This window comes from Vicia villosa, linkage group LG1 (assembly GCF_029867415.1).
Source record: "Vicia villosa cultivar HV-30 ecotype Madison, WI linkage group LG1, Vvil1.0, whole genome shotgun sequence".
NCBI lineage: Eukaryota > Viridiplantae > Streptophyta > Magnoliopsida > Fabales > Fabaceae > Vicia > Vicia villosa.
In genome coordinates, this window is record NC_081180.1 from 150040476 (window position 1) to 150057118 (window position 16643).

Consider the following 16643-nt stretch of genomic DNA (forward strand, 5'->3'; position numbering starts at 1 on the left):
TCAAATTCTTGCAATAGCAAGATCCATCTTAAGAGTCTCGGTTTAGCATCCTTTTTAGTTAATCGGTACCTAATAGCGGCGTGGTCGGTGTATATGATTATTTTGGCTCCTACTAGGTATGAGCGGAATTTATCCAAAGCGAAAACTACAGCTAAAAGCTCTTTCTCAGTTGTAGCGTAGTTCATTTGTGCTTGGTCCATAGTTCTACTTGCATAGTAAATAACGTGAAGTTTCTTATCTTTTTTTTGACCTAGGACAGCGCCTACAGCGTAATCGCTTGCATCACACATTATTTCGAATGGTTCAGTCCAATCAGGAGGTTGCATGATGGGTGCAGATATTAATGCTTCCTTAAGGTTTTTGAAGGCTTCTAAACACTTGTCATCAAAGACAAAATCGGCGTCCTTCATTAATAATTCGGTTAATGGCTTAGTTATTTTCGAGAAGTCTTTAATGAAGCGTCGGTAAAAACCAACGTGTCCAAAGAAACTTCGTATCTCTCTAACGGTTTTTGGAGGTTGAAGGTTTTCAACAACTTCTATTTTAGCTCTGTCTACCTCAATTCCTCTATTCGACACTATATGTCCTAGCACAATCCCTTCTGGTACCATAAAGTGACACTTTTCCCAATTTAAGACTAAATTAACCTTCACACAACGTTCTAGAACTTTTTCTAAATTCGCAAGACATCCCTCGAAACTTTGTCCACATACGGAGAAGTCGTCCATGAAGACTTCCATAATATTATCTAGGAAGTCGGAGGATATTGCCATCATACATCTTTGGAATGTCGCAGGTGTGTTACATAATCCGAATGGCATTCGTCGGTAGGAAAAGGTTCCAAAAGGGCAGGTGAAAGTTGTTTTCTCTTGGTCATCAGGATGGATTGGGATTTGGAAGAAACCAGAGTAACCATATAAATAGCAAAAGCGGGAATGTCTAGCTAAGCGTTCTAACATTTGATCTATGAATGGCAGGGGAAAATGGTCTTTACGAGTGGCTTTATTCAGTTTTCTGTAATCTATGCACATTCGCCAACCAGATTCAACTCTTTTGGTTATAGTTTATCCTTTCTCATTCTTTATCACAGTGACTCCTCCTTTTTTAGGTACCACATGAACAGGACTAACCCATTTACTATCGGATATGGGGTATATTATCCCAGCTTCTAAGAGTTTTAAGACTTCCTTCCTAACCACTTCGCTCATGATCGGGTTAAGTTTCCTCTGATGTTCCCTAGAGGTTTTCGAGTCTTCCTCGAGCATAATTCGATGCATACAAACAGAAGGGCTTATTCCTTTGAGATCAGATATCTTATAGCCTAAAGCTGTTGGATATTTCCTTAGGACTTCTAATAATTTTTCTGTTTCAATCGGTCCTAAGTCAGCATTGACTATTATAGGTCTTTCAAGTTCGGTATCTAGGAATTCATATCTTAGATTGTTAGGAAGTGTTTTGAGTTCGTCAGTCAGTTTACTAGGAGAAGGTGTAGGTTCAGGTGTTGGTGCTAAACATTCGGTTAAACTTAGGTTTTGGGTTTCTTCTTGCGTGTGTCATCATCAGATGTTTCGATTATTGGGATTTCTAGGATTTCAGGATTTTCGAGTGGTTCGATCTTTGTTTCTCTGACGCATTCGTCAGTGATGTCCATGAAACAACATGTGTCGTCAATTGCAGGTGATTTTAAGAAGTGAGATAGAATAAATTCAATCTTCTCTTCTCCTACTTCGAAGGTTAGTTTTCCTCGTTTAACGTCTATGATTGCACCAGCAGTTGCTAAGAATGGTTTGGAGGTTGTGAAGATAAAGAATGGTGGTGGTATGAATTTATAGTGAGGTTTGAAAGTGGTGGATTAAAGATAGAATTAAAAGGGATTTATGGTGATGTATGAAGTTTGAATGGATGGAAGAATGGAAAATGATGTAGAGTTATGGAGGTGATGATGGAGGGATGAATGTGGTTTATGGTGTTTAAATGGAAAAAATTATGGGGAAGAGAAAGAATATTGAATGATGAATTTTGAAATTCAAAATTCAAAATTCAAAATGGGAGTTATGGTGGTCTGCGTGGTCAAGGGGACATAGCAGCTGCCACACACCCTTGGGAGACGCGCATCTCAGGTGTGCAGGCTGCAGGTGGACAGAGCATGGAGACGGACGTCTCCTGTCCTTTACATGCAGAGAGGTGGTCCCACAGAGATGGAGACGGACGTCTCCTAGCCTAGGGAAAATGCCTGTCTTGCATGCGCTTTGGTGGTCACGTTCTGACAGGTACAATGAAACATGATGAACAGTACAGAACAGGGACATGGTTTAATACTATAAGCAGCAAAAATGTTGGTCACCAGACTGAGTATATTATATGCATTCATGAATATATAGCAGTCAATAGTAGCAGAATGTATAAAACACAGTAGCAGTGATGAATAAAATATTGCATTTTGAATTAAAACAGGGTACTGAGTGTTAATAGCAGCAAAATGTAAAATGCATAAAAGTAAACTCTAAACTAAGAATAAGAAATAACTAAAACTAGAAATAAAAATCTAATATTCTCTAAGTCAACATCTAGCCACTTCTGTTGTTTTGCACATTAGAATAAATGTGTTTGGAGACTTAGTTGAATTGAGCATTAACGGTGTCGATGAAATTGAAGAAGTGCATTTGTAGAGTGTGTATCTCGTCGGGCATATGCTGGACTTCATGTTGCAGTGCATCTATAGCTTGGCCATGTGTGATCGGGTGATAAGCATGCTCGATCCTCGGAGGAGCATTTCTCGGGGCCACTGATTCAGCGGATGCAGCAGGATGTTGTTGTTCAGGCTCGACATCAGTCATATCCTCGGATTGATCCTCTTGTGAACCAGTAGGGTTCTCAGGCTCATATTCTGGAACGGGTTCATCTTCAGGCATAGGCTCGTATTCAAGCACAGGCTCATCCTCGGGCATAGGTTCATACTCAGGCATAGGTTTGCCTTCGGGAGGATTCATGTCATATTATCCAGGAGGAGTGTTAGGTTCAGATTCCGATTCCGATACATGCATGTCATTATCAAAATGTTCATAGGCTTGTGGAGTTTCAGGAGATGACTCTCTATCAGGAATCTGACCAAAGTAAAGCCAATTAGCAGGGTTGTGCACACTCGTCCTCGGATTCGGTAAGGTAAATTGATCTAGTACTTTGTTATCAATAAGTAGTTCAAACTGATCAGGACCAAGCTTTCCAATGATACCTCGATTAAAGCAGACCTGAATGTCCATAGCGATAGGGAGACCAGTTGGTGTCAATCCAAGCAGTGGTTGTCTCAGTCCTATAGCATTTGCATTCATAGTGACGAATCCGCCGATCATAATAGGTGAAACTTCGTCTTGCATGATGCGCTAGAAGTTTGCTAGCATAAATGTAATAGCATTGACCGGACGATTCTGAGAAGTGCAGAACATGATGAACAGTTCTTCTCTGGAAACTTCAGTGACACTCTCTGGTTTACCGAAAATGTAGTGAGCGATAATCTTACGCAGGTATCTGAAAGCAGGGTTATGAATGTTCTCAGAGTGAAACTCATGTTCTTCAGGATTATCGTTTCCAGTGATCTTACCCCAGAAATTTTCCAACTCCCAGTAAGCAAAAATTTCCTCTTGAACTGTGGGGAATGCATCCGCTTCATTAGGGATTTCTAACATAGCAGCAAAATCGCGGACACAAAACTGATATTCCAATCCAAAAAGCCGAAAAAGAATAATTCCTTTCCTCAATCCTTGTCCACAGTTAGGCAGGTAAGTCAATGAGCTCAAGAATTCCAGAGTGAGCTTTCGGTAGGTACAGAATTTGCGGAACAGGTGAGAAACGGTCCAACCGATTTGGTTCAGCAAGTACATGACACTTTCGTCGATTCCTAACTTCTTCATAGTCGGGTGATGAGGATAGCGAGTCAAATCCATTTGTCTCTGAGCTAGCTTAGCATATCTCGCTTCTTGTCCTCTTCCTCGGAACACAACTTCCATATTGTCAACTTCTTGCATCTTGATAAGTTAGTAACTAGATTAGCCTATAAGTTGAAAAATATGAAAATTAAGTTAGAATTAGGCTAGTGTTGGAAAATTAGAAAATTAAAAAGAAATAAAAATTAAAAGATGTAACAAATTATAATAATAATTATAATTATAAAAAGATTAGATTTATATAACAATGATTAAAATAATGATTATAATTATAATAATTATTATAAGTGTCTAAAGGAATGAAAATTTAAATAGAAAATTAAAATAAAAACAAGATAAAGTAAAATAAAATATTTTAAATAAATAAATAAAATAAAGATAAGAAAATGAAATACCAGGATTTTTTAGTTTGGGAGGCATGTTGTTTTGAATGATAGCGCTACATTCTGCGGTAAGCGTTACAGTTTCGTTATCCTTGAGTTTCTTTTTGTTTGAAAGAATTTCTTTTAAGAATTTAGCATATGAAGGCATCTGAGTTATAGCTTCCGTGAAAGGTATGGTTATGTTTAATTGTTTTAGAAGTTCTACAAACTTTTTAAATTGCGCTTCGGTTTTAGATTTAGCTAATCTCTGAGGGTAAGGAATTGGTGGCTTATAAGGTGGCGGTGGAACGTAAGGTTTTTCTTTTTCAGGTTCCACTTCGGTATTGTTTTCATTCGTTTTAGCGGTTTGATCATCAGTTGATGTCATTTTGGTTTCCTTTGGCTCTTGTTGTGACATTGGTGCGTTTTGAGTTCTAGGATCGATATGTCCATCGTTGTTCGTTCCACTTCGCTCGCGTTCGCATGTCCTTTAGGATTAGGTTGTGGTTGAGCAGGAAACGTGCCAGCAGGGGCAGTAGTAGGTGGTTGTTGTTAAGCTACTTGTGAGATTTGTGTTTCTAGCATCTTGTTATGTGTAGCTAAAGCATCTCACTACGCCAAACAAGTAAAAAGACAACGCTTTTTTTGGCTTTAGCAGCGCTTTAAAGCGTTTTCTATTCCACCGCTGTTGTAGGTAAAGGCAACGCTTGTTTTAACCTTGAAAGCGCTGCTAAAGGCCCCCTTTAGCAAGCACTTTTACTTAGAAAGCGCTGCTAAAGGCCCCCTTTAGGCAGCGCTTCTCTTTTAAAGCGCTGTCTATTCCCAACTTTATGCAGCGCTTTCATATAATATAAATTTTTACCAGAATTTTTGGCCATATTTTGCACCAGATTTTCACCAGATTTGATAGTTTTAATATATAAAACAACAACTTGAAAATTATACATATATATATATATATATATATAAATATATCACCAAATTTGCATATACAAAAAATCTACATATATATAATTAATGATATATACAACAACTTGAAAATTCTAAAATGCTAAATTGATGTTAAATCTACATATTACTATCTTCGAGAATTTCTAAAAAAATAACAACAATGAACTTGTTAGCTCTATCTTCTACATCAACACCTTTAAATTGTATTTTGCCAAATTATGTGATTGTGCTTTTGTGTCAACTTCCATTTGTTTGCCAAATTTTGTTGTCAACAACAGACCCTGGAAAATCAGAAAGAGGTTGTCAACTATACATGAAACCAATGCTTTATATAAAATAATGGAACCATGACACATTTCAGAACAACCATTACATTCATCACATGAAATCAAAAGAAATGAAGGAGGATTAGTAACATCAAGAAAAATCAAGGAAGTATAAACTTGAACAAAGGGCATATTTGACAAAGCTCATCATTATTCAAAACTATTTTATAAGCCATCCTGGAGATCCTGGAGAGCTTATGGAAATAAGCTGAAACAAACTTATAGACATATCATAAGGTGTTTCCATGAACTTTATAAAACTGTCTCACAAGTGTTTTATGTCAATAGATAGATAGGCTTAAATGATTTAATCCAAGCATTTCCTGAGTTTAAATTCGAACCTGCATTGAAGGCATATAATATGCAGTCTCCATTCCATTTTTCACCTGCGATTTCTTCAAGAAACTCAACATTAAACTATACCAATTCACATCGAGCAAACTGCCTAGAGTAGGCATGCCTCCATTTTAGCATATTCTCTCCTATTCTCGGACCAGGTTTCAGCCCTCCACTGAAACCAAGAAAAAACAAAGGACCAAGAGCACTGACAAAAGAAAGAATAAAAAAAAAGAAAGAAAGAAAACAAACACATTGCTAGAGGCATAACCCTCATCATTCCACCATAATGATCGAGGTTAAATCCTAACCTCGAGCCAACAATACATCCAGATTACTGGAATGGGCACCAGACGAAGAATCCAATTGAGTTGCTCTTCTCATAGTTTTGTTACCGTGATTTCTATTTTCTTCCCTAAATGGATGTCCATGGTTAGTTACCTGATGTAAATGAAGCATAGCAATCATACTAACAACAACCAAAGCAGCATTGCCCACTATTCCACCCATATGATCCAACCCGAAAGATTTCTTCACAAAATTGAAACTCGAGACAAAAGCACTAATGAGTATATTAGATCTCTTCCCTTTATCAGCTACAAAATTCTCAGCTGTACATTTTGGTTGTCCAAAAACTTCAGGTGAAATAAGGCCGCTTGCATCCTGTACATCTCCAACAAAAGCAAGAGCTTCTTCAATGACTTTATATTTTTTACCAAGGTGTTCCGACAGTCTCATTGCAAGAACAATTCTACTCTGTTCCAAGCGAGCAATTGCAGCATCTCTTTCAACACGCTGCTGTGTCTGAATGGTCTACATATCAAACAGAATGAAATTATAATTTAGAACAAAACCATATTCAAAAAACAAATAAGGTGGGGCCGAAAAATTCATGATAAGGAAATCAAGCATATAATTAACAGATCAATAAACCATCTCAAGTTCCAGAAGAAACTAAAGGACAAACAATGCCTACAACCTATATATATTGTCGGCTCATTTTATGCATTAAACATCTTAACCATCACATAAACCAAATAATAGACCTTTACATTTTACTCATTAAATCATACTTATCCCTGTTATACAAACCTTCCTTTCCATGGAACATTAATTATATTCATTACCTTTAACAACAATTGGGCCATTCTTTATGAATACAAAGGCTCTATTTCATCCTGACCGTCAAATGTTAATCTTGTAACAATAGTATTCTCATTGAGATGGAATTGTACTACATTGGTATTTGACTTCTATTATCATTATAAATAGCAGTAATAGGTACACAACATAATTAGGATTACCAATTGCAGCACAATAACATTGTTGCGGCAGGGCCCTTAGCGATACAGTGCCATCCATTGTGTTGCAGTTCACAGGAGTCAGTTGCAGCCATTTTTTGGGGTCTTCAAGATTCTCGAGCGCCGTCCTTATAGCATTAAGACTCTTCGCTTCACGAACAGGGTCATCGCCATCTTCACTCTGTGGCCGAAAATCCTTCACGAAAACAAAACCGTCACCGTCGCGTGTCATTTCGGTGGCAACTGCGTCAGTTTTACTGTGAGAGGAATTCGTGATAGTCTTCAAGACAACATTCAAAAGATCTTCTACTGGTTTCAAGCAAACACTAGAGATAACAAAATGTTTCCAACAAACCTATCACTTCAGTTATTATTAATCTATCATTGTCAACAATGAACACGCATTAGAACTCATGAACACAAACATTGAAATAGATATAGATTAACATCGCGAAGGCATCCACATAAACATTAAGACTATAGTTTATCATTCAAGATTCGAGAATCAATGTAATCCTATCATATCAATATCACTAACCATGATAAATAAAAATGAAACAACTCCAAGATGAGCATTGAGAAGCAACCTATAATCCGTCAAACCTAGGTGAAGGCATACATGTGGCTCATTGTCAGATTCACCTTCAGTGTGCAAAACATGCCCTCCATATTGTGATATTTTCAACAAAAAATATACACACACTATTAGTCAGAGCATCAAACTCAAACCTTACTAAAATAAATCATCTCTTATACACCAAACCATGGAAATTCGAAATATGACAATGACACTGATGTAACATCCCTTTTATACCCCAAAATAAATAAGCATATAATCAGAGAATAAGCATACATATAATTCAAAAGGGCGTCACATCGACGTTTTCAAAAACTAAAAGCTTTAAAAAAACGACAGCATTTATCCACAATATACAATACACCTGGTCATTCCAAATAACACCTAAACATTTAATTACAATTCATACAGAATATGCATTCACAGCGGAAAGTACTAAAAATACTCATGTTTTTCATAAAATGATTCATGTCTCATACCATGATCATATCTCAATAAGTATCTCAACATAAAATAAACAATAATCATAATATTTGGCTTAAAAGCCTCCCGAACAACAAGTAAAGAATAAACAGATTCACGAGTCATAACATAATACATAAACAAATAAAACATGAGTTTAACACACCTAGTCTACCCAGTGTTACATGACCAGAGCATCGACTCACTACCTAATCTCCAACAAACACAGAAGAAACTCCAGCTAAGTCTCTCAAGAGCTACTAAACGCCAGAACCTGCATGTCGCTAAACGAGGGCAACATTAAAACAGAAGGGTGAGAATTCGAATCATTATGAAGAAAGTATAATAAAGCACAATGATTAAATCAACAATTGAAGGAATTCGTCACACCTTATATAACCATATAAATTATAATATCAAATATATTCCACACATAACAATCACATAATAATATAATTGCATATATTCAAACATCACATAACTCCAATGTGACTCAATGCAAGACATGTGACTCTATGCATGTGGTACCCAATATGGACCTAAAGTTCCACCGCTTCCGATTCATATAGAATCTAGCCACGCTTCAGATCCGGACAAGATCAAAGCCACCAAATGTAAACATATAGTTTACCGCTTTCTGATTCACTCTAGGATCCAAGCCACGCTTCCGATCCGGACAAGATTAAAGCCACTACACATGTTTCCAATTAAGGATCAACGTAATCTACGTCTATTTCCATTCAAGGATCACCGTCTATTACCATGTGAACCCACAGTTTCACCGCTTCCACAATAAAGCCGACTATGCTATTAATGAATGTACAATTACCAACCAATTATGAAATTAAGATTACCTCATCAATCTTGACTTACCGCATACCAATTAATAGTTCAAATCTATGAATTATCCACCAAATTGTACACCACATTCACAACACACATATATTATTCACATATAAAAAGTCAATTATTCAATTACGATTCACAAAATCTAATTAACACTAGTAACCATACTATCTCATGTTAATTCTCATTTGTGCCGATTATATATGAACACACCTTTTCAACATCAAGCAATTAATCATTAGAATTAATGCTAACCAACTACTCACAGAGAATCATTATCAAGACAACATCATTGATATAACAATATATTATTCTCAACATGAATATTCAACCAACATACAAATTCGGTTCATTTCACAAAATACCCCAATTTACCGATAAACCGAATAATCAATTCCATTCCAATTATACTCTAATCAATTGAAAACATTGAAATTAATTCCACTATTAATTAATCAACCAATTAATAAATACACTACATTAGTTCCAATTTATTGTTTCATTTTCTATTCTAAAACCAACATTTAACATAAAGGATATTCAAATCCACACAATTTCGGTCGGTTCGTAAAATATCACAATTTCAACAAAATAACACCACCACAATAATTTACTAATTAAACTTAGCTACCACTGATCCGCTGTCGCGCGCGGGTCAAAAACGAGTAATTTGTAAAACGTAGTACAACGACAATGGCTCGAGTCGTATCACAAGGATTCTTGATTTTATTAACTAAAAGAAAAATCGAAATTAGGGGGGATTGGTTTGGGTTCGAATCAGAAAAAGTGCTTAAAAAAAGTGATTATGAAAATAAGCTGTTTTGAAAAAGTGATTATAGAAATAAGTCAATCTACCGATTCGATACCTACCAATCATTGATTATTATAATATCACTATCCTAAGCGGATTCCATTCCCGTTCGATTACAATATAATTGACAAGCGCAACAATATTATATGAATTATATTTCCCGTTTGCCGAATTAAGCATTCGGTTAAACATGCAGCGGATTAACGATTAAGCATACGGTAAAACACGAATAAATTGGGAACATAGATCAATCGAACCAAACAATCTACTCTATGAATAATCAAATTAAGCAAATGATAAACACACAGTCGAATTGAAGGAATAGGAATTAAGCAAAATTATATTAATCTCATAGTAAATTGGAACCTGAATACGACAGATTAACCAAGAGGAATTAGTTCGCCATGGAATTAATACAAGCTTCAATATTTTTCGTGAATGGAAGATAGATGCTACAGTACCGCGGCTACTACCCTAAGGGGAAAGAGTACAACCCGTTTTACAATCCAACTGGGTCAAACATACGACCCAGGCCCAAAACTAATTGACCCGAAACTTAACTAAAACTAGTGCTGCAACTTCAACGAATTTTCTGGCCCTTCTACAGTCCGATTCTGACTTCGACTCCAAAAAAAGAATTGTAGCTCTTTCTCTTAGCTTTCGGTCGATTATTAGAACGCCTCAATCGGACTCTTGGAACTCTTGTTATGATCGTTTCCGTGCAGACTGCTAAAGCTGAAAATTAAATACGAAGATCAAATAACAATAAAAATAAATTAAAATATAAAAACATTATAAAATACAAAAATAGGACAAGCAAACCATGGAAATGTATAAGTACAACCGTAGAGGAATGTGCATCAAAATGCACTGATCAACCACGTAAATTTTCATTAAATTCGGGACAACTAATTATACCGTTTAATTCGACTATTTCGACCAAAACGGGACTGTTTTGAATTTTTCAGCAACTTGCTAGCATCCTACTGTTTCTATTATTTATTTGTATTAACTTTCCACTATCAAGATCACTCTTGTTTCCAAATCATGATTTTTGTAAAAGACAATCAATAATTAGGCAAATATATGCATACCAAAAAAAAAAAAGAGTTGTAGAAGGGAGGGGTGTGTCTTTAACCAATATGAAGTCTTCCAACTTTTTGTCATCGTATTCAATAATACTGAATGAGAGAATTTAGAAATAATCCCATCATGGATACCCCTTATCTAACCATCAATAACTTTTTCTAAATCTATCCTAACACATCCAAATTGAAACCCCTCACCGTTAACATAAACAACACACATTAACTGTCAATCTATCAAATCTATCAATGCAAAATAGATCTTTTATAGAAGATGCTAAACACACTCAACAACAAATCTTCGTAAGAAACACAGTACCAGTACAAATATATAATAATCAACAATCAGAGAACTAGAAAAGCATTAACTAATTCTCAAAGCAAACACAAAAACAATTAAATGAAACTTGATTGAACGAATGACCCACTAATTTTGCTCATTTTCCTCACAGATAGAATTCTCACTATTGTTTCAAATTCAAATTTCTATTTTCTACACAATAACCTAATCATGTTAATCTACCCATTGACCCAATCATACAAACCCATAATAATAAGGATTCTCCTCCTTACCTCTTTGATTCTTCAAACCCTAGCTCTCACTTGTTCCCCTTTTGCTCCTCTTCTCCACCTTCTATTTTCTTCTTTAAAATTCAGCAAATGAAATGATAATGTTATGTCTACTCTCCTCAATCCTTACTATCTTATGTCATATTGGGCTTAAAAAAATAACACCCTCTATTTACTTCTAACTCTAATAAATAGGCCCAATTAACTATAATCTCTCAATATCTCTATTTAGTTCAATAAACTAAATAAACACCAATACACACAATGTTAATTAATTCAATTAATTATTATATCTCATAACAATTAAATAATTATTTAACACACCAAGTAAAATAAAATAATATAATAAAATAAATACGGATAAAATCCTTTAATAACTCATTGTCTCATATTTCCGGTCTAATCTTAATTACTCGGAAAATTCCCGAAACGCTAAATATTAACTCATTAATATTTCTAATACTAAAAATATTAAAATTTTCGATTAAATATTGATCCGCTATCCCGAACTAATACGGACTAAATCGTCCCAAAACGCGAAAATTTCAATAAACATCAGAAATGACTAAATTAAGCAAATAATTATTAAAAACACCAAATAATATAATTATTTATATAATTAATAAAAATATTAATAAAAATCGGGATGTTACAACTCTCCCCCGCTTAGAATATTTTTGTCCTCGAAAATTCAATCGACACAACCATTTCGACACTGAAACCACACTTACTCTCTCCCGATTCATACCAATACCATACGTTCCACATCTTCAACCATACAAGCTTCCAATGATGCTACTCCAATACTCGAATGGAATACCATGCAAACACACTGTTCTCTCGATTTCAAATTTAGCAAGTCTCTCCATCCGATAATCCATCCTCACTAGAATAAAATAAGCGCATCTCGTCAACCTTTCCACAATGACCCAAATCACTTCACAATAACTCGATGTTCTCAGCAACCCGAAACAAAATCCATAGAGATACCATCTCACTTCCACTCGAATAGGATAACTGTTGCACCAACTAAACGGTTTCTGACAAGTCTAGCTCAAATACACAATTCCGCCATATCCCTCTTCATACTTTACCACTAAACATTTTCCTCAAATCTTGTTACATTTTAGTAGCATCATGAGGTATACTCAAACCATTACGATGCCCTTCATCCAAAATTCTCTTCTCAAATCTGAAACATCAGGAATACAAACTCGATCATGACTCCTCATGACACTATTCTCATCAATCCGAAAGTTATTACCTTTTTCCTTGCTTCATCAATGCCATCTTGTCAACTAATTCTAAATCCAATTTTTGACCCTCTCTAACCTCGTCAAGAATACCACAAGTAAGCTTCAACATACCAAACTTAACACACGAATACTTCGTCTCACAAACCAAACTCAAGTCTCTGAATTGTTCCAACATCTTTAATTCACGAATCATTGACATAGACATATGCAATGATTTCCTACTCAATGCATCGGTTACAACAATCGCTTTTCCAGGATGGTAATTCAACCCAAAATCATAATCCTTCGAAATTCCACTCGCCTTGTTTTCCACATATTCAATTCTTGTAGTCCCTACCTACCTCAAATCTCGATCCAAACAATAATGCCTCTTAAGTTTCAAAACAAACCCAGCGGAAGATAACATCCATTCATACATCAAATAATTCCTCTAATGAACTTTAAGTTGCCTTGAAGTATAACTACCACCTGTCGATATTTGCATCAACCCACCTCAGCTCAAAATCACAAACCTATAGAAACTCTCTTCCTTTAACCAAAGCTCACATTCAGAAAGCTTCACATATAACCTCTTCTCTTTCAACATAGATAACGCAATCCTTAATGTTCAGCATGTTCATCATCACTCTTAGAATATAAACATCCTAAAAATCATTACCTCATAGAACCTTATTTTCTTCTTACTCGACAAAACAGGCGCGACTCTATGACTATACACTCAGACATTTGAATATTTTCTCAAACAAATCCTCAAATCTACTCTTCAACTTCCCCTTAGTCGCTTTACACAATACCAAGTTAGTAAGACAGTTCTATCTCGTCCATTACGATCTCGTCTCCTATCAACAATAGATTAAGGGTGATCAAGTCCTCAATTTGTCAATAGACAGTCGACAATCATAATGAAACATAAACCACCGTTACTAACTATAATAATGTTCCTTCAGAACTCGCACTCGAAATCACTTAAAATACCAAGATCCAAAATCTCTCTTAAAGTTACAATTACTTGATTCAACTCCAAATAGTTCATACCAAAATTCTCCTCAATTTGGTCTAATGGAAAACAAACTAAATCAATTCCCAAAATCTCTATCAAAGATGCTCAACGGATAATTCAAACACGCAAAAAAAGGTAGAAACAAAATCACAGCAGTTGTATCAATAGCATTACTTCTATGCATAACAGATAAAGCAAGATCAAACTTCACAACACAATCCAAAGATGAAAGAATGCGTTGCACCATTATCAATAATAAAGTACATACCTCAGATTATCTTCTCCTTAGCAGTGGTTTCAGCACCAGGCAACGCAAACACTTTTCCTTTCGCTTGCTCTTTCTTTGGCTTATCACATTTGGTATTAATGTGACCTCATTCACCATAATTGTAACAAATCTCACTCGAACCAATTCTACACTTGTGTGCTTTGTGACCAATCTTGTTGCACTTGAAACATGTCACATGAGTCCTATCACAATCAACGACGCGATGACCTTCAATACCACATTCGAAACACTTAAGTAGAGTAGAAGTTCCTCCCCCACTTTGCTTCTTGCCAGAATCAGATTGTTCTCTCTTGTCATCATATGGTTTCCCGCTGGATTGTCCTCTTCCTCGCTTCAAATTTAGAAACCTCATTTCTTTCTTTCCACGCACATCTTCTGGAAAATAGTTTTCCAAAAATGCATCACGAAAAAGAGTCCAAGTAACTTCAAAACCTTTTCTTTCAAATCTCCGCACAGTATTACTCCACCAATCGCCAGCTCCTTTCGTCAGCATGTGAGTACCAAACCGTACTTTCTGTACATCAGTGAAACTCACAACTTGAAAGATCTTCTCAATTTCTCTCATCCATGCTTGTGCTTTGTCCGGTCCATACTCTCCTTCAAAGATCAGCGGATTGCACCTTCGGAAATCTCCAAAAGCACGGAACTCATCCTTTCCTCCATAACCGACACTCTCTTGTGGAGTTTGTCCAATCGCACCAGTCCACCTCATCACTACCTCAACATCAATGTTAGCATTCCTTCCTTCAGCCATTTTCCTAAGACATCCAATGACCGAACAGACAAAATAGTATCGTTCGTGTCAGATACACAAATCTAATACAACAGGATAAAAGACATTAATAACCTTGACCAACTGGTCGACCATGCTCTGATACCACTAATGTAACACCCCTTTTATACCCCAAAATAAATAAGCATATTGTCATACCTGTGGTGGTCGTTTTCTTTACCTCCCCGTTTCACTTAGGAGGACGGCACGCTAGACCCTTCACGCGAAATTTGGAAGGAGAATGCGCCCGTGGTGGGATGAATTTTATTTCAGTTCTTCCTACGATATCACACGAACTTTCTTATTGGTCCTACGAGTAGGAAAGGGAAAAAAGATCTCAACTAAACCCTAAGAGTTTGCTAAGTGTGGGGATTTCACCTAGACTAGAAATTCTAGAGTCCGGGGGGTCGGTTATACATAGGGAAGTGTTTAAACACCCTACATATCTGTAGTACTCTACAGGAACCTTCTCTGTGTCATTTGTGATTGTGTTTGCTGCTAATGATTGGGAAAGTTTCTCCTTTGTGTTAGGAGAGAGAATTGAATTGATTTGAAAAGACAGACAGACAGACTGACTGACTATTTTTGGTATTTTATTAGCTCGCTGAGATTCCTTGTGAACCTCATGCCTACATATCCCTAGTGGAAGTCAGAGCTTAATGTAGTTCGGGGAACTAACTAGGGAAATTACTTGTTTTTGGTGCCTTGCTTAAAGCTCAAGGTTGAAGCTTGGAATTAAATCTCTGTTTACAGTAAAGAGACATGAAGTCATATTTACAGAGAGGTATTTGTACTATTCTACCACAAACATTTAAAAGAGTGACAAAATAACTGGATTCATTTCATTCAAGAGGGGGACCTTACTTGTGTGTGCAAGTATGCCAGTCAGATGCCTCTTAAATGAAAGAAAGATGCTCGTCCAAATTAGGGAAAGTGTACAAGTCTGGGGATGTGCCAGAGCATGTCTTTCAGAGTCCTAAATGGGAGACTTTGATTGAAATTGAAATTGAAATGTTTGTTTGTTTGAATGTGGTAGAGTAGTAAAAATATCTCTCTATAGAGATAAGCTATGTCTATCTACTGTATAAAAGATTTGACTTTAGCTGGCTTGAATGAGGCCCAAGCTTGAGGCTTTTTGATTGATTTATTAATATTATTGACTCTGGGAGATGACTCCACTGGGGGTTAATTACAGGGTATTTTTGTGTTCTGTACAAAGCCCAGAATTGAGGCTGACTCTATTTAGGGAGACTCTATTTGTGTGCCTTGTACAAAGCCCAAGGTTGTGGCTAACTGCTGAGGATAACTGAATTTTTGAGACTATGAATGACTCTATTTTGTGTGCCTTGTACAAAGCCCAAGGTTGTGGCTGACTCTAGCTAAGGAAAACATTATTTTCTGCCTTGTACAAAGCCCAAGGTTGTGGCAGACTCTTAAATAAACTGAGTATGCATGACTCTATGGGGAAAAAGATCCTAGGTGTTAGGAATCTTTGACACATGAAAATATGGTTTATCTGCCTTGTACAAAGCCCAAGGTTGTGGCTACTGAGTGATGAAGAACTCACTGGGGAGACTCTATTATATGCCTTGTACAATGCCCAAGGTTGAGGCTGACTCTTGACAGGGGAGTTTTATTGTTTGGGTGCCTTGTATGAAGCCCAAGGTTGAGGCTAACTATTTTTTGTTGGTTTTGACTCTACTGAGGAGATTTTATTTATTGAAAGACTGTTTTTCTTTGGAAGCTAACCCTTTCCAG

The 16643-nt window shown here is 36.3% G+C and overlaps 1 protein-coding gene across 1 annotated transcript; it reads right to left on the reverse strand.

Moving 5' to 3' along the window:
* Positions 1-6173: 6173 nt before the first annotated feature.
* Positions 6174-14867, reverse strand: LOC131657313 (plastid division protein PDV1-like). Its single transcript, XM_058926728.1, has 3 exons — positions 14734-14867; positions 7294-7543; positions 6174-6729 (listed from the first exon to the last, which is right to left on the reverse strand). Exons 1-3 carry the CDS (start codon positions 14865-14867, stop codon positions 6223-6225), a joined length of 891 nt encoding a protein of 296 aa, XP_058782711.1. The 3' UTR covers positions 6174-6222.
* Between the last annotated feature and the right edge of the window lie 1776 nt (positions 14868-16643).

What these genes read in the sequence shown, in the direction of transcription:
- LOC131657313 (XM_058926728.1), bottom strand. Translation starts at nt 14,867, where the DNA reads ATGGCTGAAGGAAGGAATGCTAACATTGATGTTGAGGTAGTGATGAGG. An exon ending in GCTTTTGGAGATTTCCGAAG is followed by an intron (nt 7,544 to 14,733) that starts GTGCAATCCGCT and finishes TGTTATCTCTAG; the next exon opens with TGTTTGCTTGAAACCAGTAG. An exon ending in AATGGCTGCAACTGACTCCT is followed by an intron (nt 6,730 to 7,293) that starts GTGAACTGCAAC and finishes TTTGATATGTAG; the next exon opens with ACCATTCAGACACAGCAGCG.